At 34.8% G+C, this 8,811-nt stretch overlaps 1 protein-coding gene across 1 annotated transcript; it reads left to right on the forward strand.

The window, feature by feature from the left end:
* Positions 1-815: 815 nt before the first annotated feature.
* Positions 816-8,549, forward strand: LOC117335871 (glycine receptor subunit alpha-2-like). The gene is made up of 6 exons (XM_033896124.1): positions 816-824; positions 1,255-1,481; positions 2,031-2,113; positions 2,454-2,597; positions 4,671-5,050; positions 8,185-8,549. Exons 1-6 carry the CDS (start codon positions 816-818, stop codon positions 8,320-8,322), a joined length of 981 nt encoding a protein of 326 aa, XP_033752015.1. The 3' UTR covers positions 8,323-8,549.
* The last annotated feature ends 262 nt before the right edge of the window (positions 8,550-8,811 follow it).

The following is an 8,811-nucleotide window of genomic DNA, read 5'->3' on the forward strand; positions in this document are numbered from 1 at the left end:
GTGTATCTGACCCAATCATTGGTAGATGGTGTTAGTGGTGTATGTGTATCTGACCAATCATTGGTAGATAGTGTTAGTGGTGTATGTGCATCTGACCCTATCATTGGTAGATAGTGTTAGTGGTGTATGTGCATCTGACCCTATCATTGGTAGATAGTGTTAGTGTGTGTTTACCTGTGTCAGTCATTGAACGTCCAAATGAATGTCCAAGGTTAAGAAGTTAATTCCTCCACATGACCAAGGTTAAGAAGTTGCATTTGTAATTCCTCCACATGACCAAGGTTAAGAAGTTGCATTTGTAATTCCTCCACATGACCAAGGTTTAGTAATTAATTTCTCCACATGACCAAGGTTAAGAAGTTAATTCCTCCACATGACCAAGGTTAAGTAGTTAATTCCTCCACATGACCAAGGTTAAGTAGTTAATTCCTCCACATGACCAAGGTTTAGTAGTTAATTCCTCCACATGACCAAGGTTTAGTAGGTAATTCCTCCACATGACCAAGGTTAAGAAGTTGCATTTGTAATTCCTCCACATGACCAAGGTTAAGAAGTTAAGTCCTCCACATGACCAAGGTTAAGAAGTTAAGTCCTCCACATGACCAAGGTTAAGAAGTTAATTCCTCCACATGACCAAGGTTAAGAAGTTAATTCCCCCACATGACCAAGGTTAAGAAGTTAATTCCTCCACATGACCAAGGTTAAGAGGTTAATTCCTCCACATGACCAAGGTTAAAAAATTAATTCCTTCATATGACCAAGGTTAAGAAGTTAATTCCACCACATGACCAAGGTTAAGTAGTTAATTCATCCACATGACCAAGGTTTAGTAATTAATTCCCTCATATGACCAAGGTTTAGTAATTAATTCCCTCATATGACCAAGGTTTAGTAGGTAATTCCTTCACATGACTAAGCTTTAGTAGGTAATTCCTCTACATGACCACGGCTGCGAAAAAATCTTTTTAAGATTGTATACAATTACAGAAGTATTTAAGCCTTACCATTAAAGCCTTGCTTTGCATAATTTCTATAATTGTCGGTTTTGTTTCATTAAGATATTGTTATTGTAGAGGAAAGCAGATAATGACTTGTGATGTTGTGATGTGAAAACGATATACAAATGTAGCACCTTCCAGGTAAATGTACATTCACATTTTATACGTCTAAGATTAATGTAACTTCCCTTCGCGAGTAGATGTTATAACAACGTAACTGTTCTGTTTTCTGCGGAACTGTTGATTATTGTTGCAGGACTTCACACTAAATGCATTTATTCAACAAGAGTGGTATGATTTCCGCCTCCAATTCTTTGACGTAATTGACTCGCCGTATTTGGAGCTCGACGCCAAACTTATAGAAGATGTATGGGTGCCTGATTTGTATTTCACTAACGAGAAATCAGCATCCTACCATGAAGTCACAGTTCCTAATAAAATGATGCACCTCTATTCTGACGGTCGTGTAGTGTATCGGCTAAGGTAGGTACATAAGTATATATTGTTTTTCCCTAGAAGACTTACTATATAAAGTTACAGAATTGTCTATTCTTTGAACATAGACGAACGGTTTGCCGGTCCTCCAAGTGAAAATCTATAGCTCTGGATCTCTCGGCAAATGTATCTCCTGTGTACAGTGAAACATTATTTTATTTCCGAATAACCTTTTTCGTTTACTGGAGAAGGCCTCTTCATCTTCCAATAAAGAAAAACAATTAAAAATTTCTACAAAACTGTTAGTTAGGGCAAGACATTGCCAAAAGCTTACAATGAAAAGAAAGTCTGTCTCCTATGACAGGAATTACACCATTATCAGCAACCAATCCTATTTGTAATGTACAATGTTTATCAGTTACAAGGTAGTTTAATTGGTATATTAAATGTTTATCAGTAACTAAGTAGTTTCATTGGCATTTAAAATGTAACTGAATAATTTAGTGATTCATTTATTTTGTACAATACGAATAATCAATTTAGTAGTTTGATTGGTATGTACATTGTATATAAGTTAATAAGTAGTTTGATACCTAGAGTTTCAGTGACTGCTTCCTGCCCAATGCATCTCCATAGCTATCCGTTTGATTCGCAAGTCTGCTCGCTGTATATCCAAAGTTGTAAGTATGACATTTATATGAGGTAGGTTTATCGCCGTCTTTGTTTACATATAGATTGACGTCAGCACAGGCGTCATGTTGTATTATTAAATGGCGCTTTGCCGCGATGATCAATAAAAGGTGACATTTTATGCTGTCTTACAGTTATATACAAGTCTGCTAAAAAAGACCTCCTGCGAGGATATTTTACTGTCTTCCTTAGTTTCCTTTAGTTAGTATTGATAAAAGGTCTTTGTAGAAGAGACAAATCAATAATTATAAGCATATATATATATTTGTTGACTTCTTTGAAGTTGTATTAATCATATCATTATAATAACATTTTAAACATATTAACCAGTTGCATATTCCCTTGGACGACTACGGTTTAAGTGGCGGACTATCAACCCCGTCAGGACCAATGTAAACATACAGCTCCCCCAGTTCACGCTGACCCGACATTCAGTCAGGGATTGTACAGATGTCGTGTCTACAACTGATCAACGTAAGCTATGTATTACATACCAAAGGCACGGGGGGATAACCTGATACGGGTAACTGTAGTTACCATAGTTACCGCATCCAATATGGCGGAGGGCGGAAACGGCGAGTATTAATTAATGTGGGTTATCAATGTTTTTCAATTTTATATGGCATTCTGTGTAAGCGTATCGATAGTTGGATCAATGTAAATGTAATCTGAAGCGATGAGTTAGCGATACTTGGTGTAATTAAGCTGATGTTAATATTGTTAATTTTGGCCTGATGGCGGTAACTGTGAGTCTATGATGTGGGTATGTGATAAGGTAATTAAAAAATGATGGGGTGACTGCTAAAATGAAAAAGTAAGTGCATATGATGAGTGTAACTGTAGGAAAATTACAAACATAAAAACCACGTTCCGTATAGTAGCTATAGATCTAGATATACATATGTAGATCGATGAGCACGCTCGGCGTTGTTTACAATGAATTAATTCGGTATATAAACTTGTACACGTCATGGTTATCCTATCATTTATTACTGAGACCATACATCCCCGTCCCCTGGAGATCTTTTCAATAAACAACGGTATAATAATTACAAATATATTCGTGTTTTATACTTACGCATATCAATGTATTACATACTATCTACACTTAACCCCCAACCCCACCCCTTCCATGTTAATTCCAATTAATTGCAATAGTTTGGGTTTCATTTATGCGGCATATATCGAGCTTTGTATGTATCAATAATAGCACTGCCTCTCTGATTTGCAATAACTTTAACGTTATATTATACTTAAAGTTAATTTGTAGTAATTGTAGATTTAGTTTCAATTTTGATTTATACAAAAGGACAATATGTCTGTAATAATCACGTGTTCCACGAATAAAACATTTTTGCAGCATGCACATATATTAGTGATAATTTCAAGCAATACATATTTATACTGTATGTTTTCGGATAACTAGCATTATAGTGATATATCGTAAAATTGACCGAGGTATCGTTATACATCGCGTATATTATACCTGTGCAGTTTGCATAGCACATCGCACAATTGTGAACACGATAACTACACGATGTATGCACAATGTGCACATACTGTTCTTGGTACATTTTGCGGCCACACAACTGTAAAAGATCTTGAATGTAATGCTTTAGCAAGAGTTATAGTGTATATCAAAAACATCGCCGTAATCTATCTGTACTAAACAAAATTCAACAAAACAAGTAATCACATATAACAGGTTTCTACAAACTGTAGTTACATATTATCAATGCATAATTACCTCAATGTTATCTTTCGTTACATTGAAAATCGACCCGTGGGATTCTAATATTAATTAAAACCTTTAGTTACAGGTGTATGAATATAAAAGCATTTTCTTTAATGCGTATAGATACACTACATTTATAATTGTAGCACAGGTTGTAACACAGGGTATAGAAACAAATTGAAACGATTGTTGCAATTCAGAAATTCTTAAAACAATGAGATAATCATAAAGATTTAAAGATGTAATCGAATATGCATTTAATGAGCTATGAAGGTACATGTATGCAGTAAAAATAGCGAGATAGTACGAGTACAAAATCATAAGAACAGAATAAAAGTATATCTTTTCCATTTTTTTCCTCTGAGAGAAATGTTAAGCAAATGGTTTAATGAATTATACATCGATTCTAATGCGTTTTCAATCTAAATGAAGTTATACAACCAGTTACCTCATCATCATCCGTAGATACCCGCATCATCGTGATTAGGACATTCTCAGTTACAGTCATCATGCAAAAACTTCCGATGATAATATCAGCTTAATTACACCAATTATCGGTAACTCATCGCTTTAGACTACATTGATATTGAACCATCTATTCATCCGCTTACAATATGCCACATAAAATTGAAAAATTTTGATAATTCACTTCAGTCAATACTCACCGTTCGCGCCCTCGGCCATATTGGATGCGAGTAACTACAGTTACCCGCATCAGGTCCCCCCTTCCTCAATTCACACCTTTTATTCTTGCAGTTATGTTTTATAGGTCGTGCTAGGAAACCTCATGTTAATTTATGTTTTTTTTCCAGATAACTTCACGTGTATTCAGATGGATTTACACCTGGCCCGGAACCTGGGGTTTTTCATGATTCAGATATACGTCCCTACTGTACTAATAGTGTCCCTCTCGTGGGTATCGTTCTGGCTTAATATAGACGCCGTGCCTGCCCGGATATCCCTAGGTATCCTCACCGTACTAACCATAACTACACAGAAAACCGGGTCTGTAGCCGCTATACCACCTGTATCCTACGTCAAGGCTCTGGACGTCTGGATGGCAATTTGTCTTCTCTTTGTCTTCGTTGCATTCCTGGAATATCCATTTGTTTATGTGCTGGATAATCGTGAGGTAGGCCTGATTCAAACAAAGACCGACAGGTTAAGAGAAGAGGTTGCTAATGTTTCAGGTGTAAGTATGATATCAAATTTGAAATGTGTTAAAAACGACAACAACATATGCATACATTTAAAGGACCTCCTAAAGGAACAATGGGATTTTGCCCACGAATCAATTTGACAAAACTGGGCGCTTTTTATAGAGACAACCCATGAAATACATGTAAGTTTAAAATTGATAAATTGTATTGTTCCTATAAGAGGTCCTTAAAAACTTTGAAATATTACCTACACATGAAAACAAACCAATTGAAAAATAGCTATATGTACAGTAAAGATAAAGTTCTGGACATTTCTTATTGTCATACGCCCCTTATTCAATTTAATGAGATGTAAGGGAGGCGATTCTATAAGGCTCTCTCTCTTGCTTTGCATGTTAAATAAGATACATATTTCAGTGATGGTTTACCTTGATGTAGGCCTGAACATAAACTAGATCTACCGGTTGATTATTGGCGTAACATGGGAACAAATGGAGAGACATAAACCGATTTTCACGAAGGAATTATTCTCTCGGACAGAATTTTAGGAATTGTTCAGAAATTGTTTAAATAAAGTTTTAGATAAACATTATACAGTTGTCATGATGAATTTGAAAATAAGGAAATCTGTAATGTATTGGTTATATCGATATACTGTAGGACAATAAAAAAAACCTTTGATATATCAACTGTTTATCTCGATCGTTTTACCGTCGTAACCTTGAGAGACATGTTATAACTTAACAAGGAACGTGACAACAACGTAACAACATAAAGTAGTAACTAATCTAGATATACCGTTGGTACCATACCAATAGGAACGTAACAACATAATGTAGTAACATCACTAATCCAGATATACCGTTGGTACCATACCAATAGGGACGTAACAACATAATGTAGTAACTAATCTAGATATACCGTGTGTACCATACCAATAGGAACGTAACAACATAATGTAGTAACTAATCTAGATATACCGTGTGTACCATACCAATAGGAACGTTAAAACCACATAGCACATCTGCACATCAAAATTACACCATGTGAAGAAAGTTTGGCCTTCTATCTAAATTCTGATATAATTCCTGGAAACGAAAATGCTGACGGACAACAAACGGACGGACGGACGGACACCGTGTTTGCTATAAAGCACCCGTGATACAGGGCCCTAATTAATGGATCTATGCATATACTTCTGTATCAAATATTAAAGGAATAATGTTACGTGTATATGGGGTAAAGAAGTTGTGTATGTAATAGTCCTTTCAATCTTTATTGTTGTAAATATCTCCGGTCTGTTTGTAATAGTCCTTTCAATCTTTATTGTTGTAAATATCTCGGGTCTGTTTGTAATAGTCCGTTCATTCTTTATTGTTGTAAATATCTCGGGTCTGTGTGTAATAGTCCGTTCATTCTTTATTGTTGTAAATATCTCGGATCTGTATGTAATAGTCCGTTCATTCTTTATTGTTGTAAATATCTCGGGTCTGTATGTAATAGTCCTTTCATTCTTTACGGTGGTAAATATCTCGGGTCTGTTTGTAATAGTCCTTTCAATCTTTATTGTTGTAAATATCTCGGGTCTGTTTGTAATAGTCCTTACATTCTTTATTGTTGTAAATATCTCGGGTCTGTATGTAATAGTCCTTTCATTCTGTACGGTGGTAAATATCTCGGATCTGTATGTAATAGTCCATTCATTCTTTATTGTTGTAAATATCTCGGGTCTGTTTGTAATAGTCCGTTCATTCTTTATTGTTGTAAATATCTCCGATCTGTATGTAATAGTCCTTTCATTCTTTATTGTTGTAAATATCTCGGGTCTGTTTGTAATAGTCCATTCATTCTTTATTGTTGTAAATATCTCGGGTCTGTTTGTAAAGTCCTTACATTCTTTATTGTTGTAAATATCTCGGGTCTGTATGTAATAGTCCTTTCATTCTGTACGGTGGTAAATATCTCGGATCTGTATGTAATAGTCCATTCATTCTTTATTGTTGTAAATATCTCGGGTCTGTTTGTAATAGTCCTTTCAATCTTTATTGTTGTAAATATCTCGGGTCTGTTTGTAAAGTCCTTACATTCTTTATTGTTGTAAATATCTCGGGTCTGTATGTAATAGTCCTTTCATTCTTTATTGTTGTAAATATCTCGGATCTGTATGTAATAGTCCTTTCAGTCTGTACGGTGGTAAATATCTCGGATCTGTATGTAATAGTCCATTCATTCTTTATTGTTGTAAATATCTCGGGTCTGTTTGTAATAGTCCTTTCAATCTTTATTGTTGTAAATATCTCGGGTCTGTATGTAATAGTCCATTCATTCTTTATTGTTGTAAATATCTCGGGTCTGTATGTAATAGTCCTTTCATTCTTTATTGTTGTAAATATCTCGGGTCTGTATGTAATAGTCCTTTCATTCTGTACGGTGGTAAATATCTCGGATCTGTATGTAATAGTCCATTCATTCTTTATTGTTGTAAATATCTCGGGTCTGTTTGTAATAGTCCTTTCAATCTTTATTGTTGTAAATATCTCGGGTCTGTTTGTAAAGTCCTTACATTCTTTATTGTTGTAAATATCTCGGGTCTGTATGTAATAGTCCTTTCATTCTGTACGGTGGTAAATATCTCGGATCTGTATGTAATAGTCCTTACAATCTTTATTGTTGTAAATATCTCGGGTCTGTATGTAATAGTCCTTTCATTCTTTATTGTTGTAGATATCTCGGGTCTGTTTGTAATAGTCCTTACATTCTTTATTGTTGTAAATATATCGGGTCTGTTTGTAATAGTCCTTACATTCTTTATTGTTGTAAATATCTCGGGTCTGTTTGTAATAGTCCATTCATTCTTTATTGTTGTAAATATCTCGGGTCTGTATGTAATAGTCCTTACAATCTTTATTGTTGTATATATCTCGGATCTGTATGTAATAGTCCTTACAATCTTTATTGTTGTAGATATCTCGGATCTGTATGTAATAGTCCTTACATTCTTTATTGTTGTAGATATCTCTGGTCTGGACATCTATGTTGTTGATATGGAATCATTCTTTGTAATAGTCATTTCAGTTTAATTGTTACAATACCATCTTTATTGTTGTAAATACCCCGGGTCTTGATCGTAATGATATGGACTCATTGTTTGCTTTTTGGGTTTCAGAATTCAAACAAGAACAATGACGACGGAAGATCAAATCAAGTCACCATGGGACGTTTTGTTGATGATATCTCAAAAGTTATATTCCCTATTGTCTTTCTCACATTCATTATTATATATTGGATTGTTTATTCCATTTAATATGAATTCTACAAAATCCTTAAAATCAGGAAAAACAAACGATTGTGATTTAGAGGGCAGACGACACGTTGTGTGTCATGTACTGATTTATACATGCGTGGTACCGAACAGTTTGTATGTGGCTATTTTGATTTATACATGCGTGGTACCGAACAGTTTGTATGTGGCTATTTTGATTATGTTCTATATCATTCCATTTTATTGTTATTGGAAATAAAAATAAAGTTCCTGTCATAACTTCGTTTGATTTAATAATAAAATAGTAACGCAAACAGGAAAAGCTATACAGCTGCATTTAGCACCAGGAAGTTGTGAACAAGGTTTTTAAGAGATAAAGGGAGGCAATTCTGGCGCGTTAAACAGCCATTCTATCCTGGTAACTAGCAGTAAGCAAAAGCGGACAGTTATATTCATGGTAATTATAATAAAAGTCTGTGAGTTGAGGGCCATTCATTATTCATTATTGAATCGGTCCTCTTAAAGTTCATG

The sequence above is a fragment of the Pecten maximus genome, chromosome 10, assembly GCF_902652985.1.
Source record: "Pecten maximus chromosome 10, xPecMax1.1, whole genome shotgun sequence".
Taxonomy (NCBI): domain Eukaryota; kingdom Metazoa; phylum Mollusca; class Bivalvia; order Pectinida; family Pectinidae; genus Pecten; species Pecten maximus.

Bases quoted from the DNA above. Each gene is read 5' to 3' on its own strand.
- LOC117335871 (XM_033896124.1), top strand. The intron at 1,482-2,030 runs GTAGGTACATAA...TTTGATACCTAG, and splicing joins CGTGTAGTGTATCGGCTAAG to AGTTTCAGTGACTGCTTCCT. The intron at 2,114-2,453 runs GTAAGTATGACA...CATATTAACCAG, and splicing joins CTCGCTGTATATCCAAAGTT to TTGCATATTCCCTTGGACGA.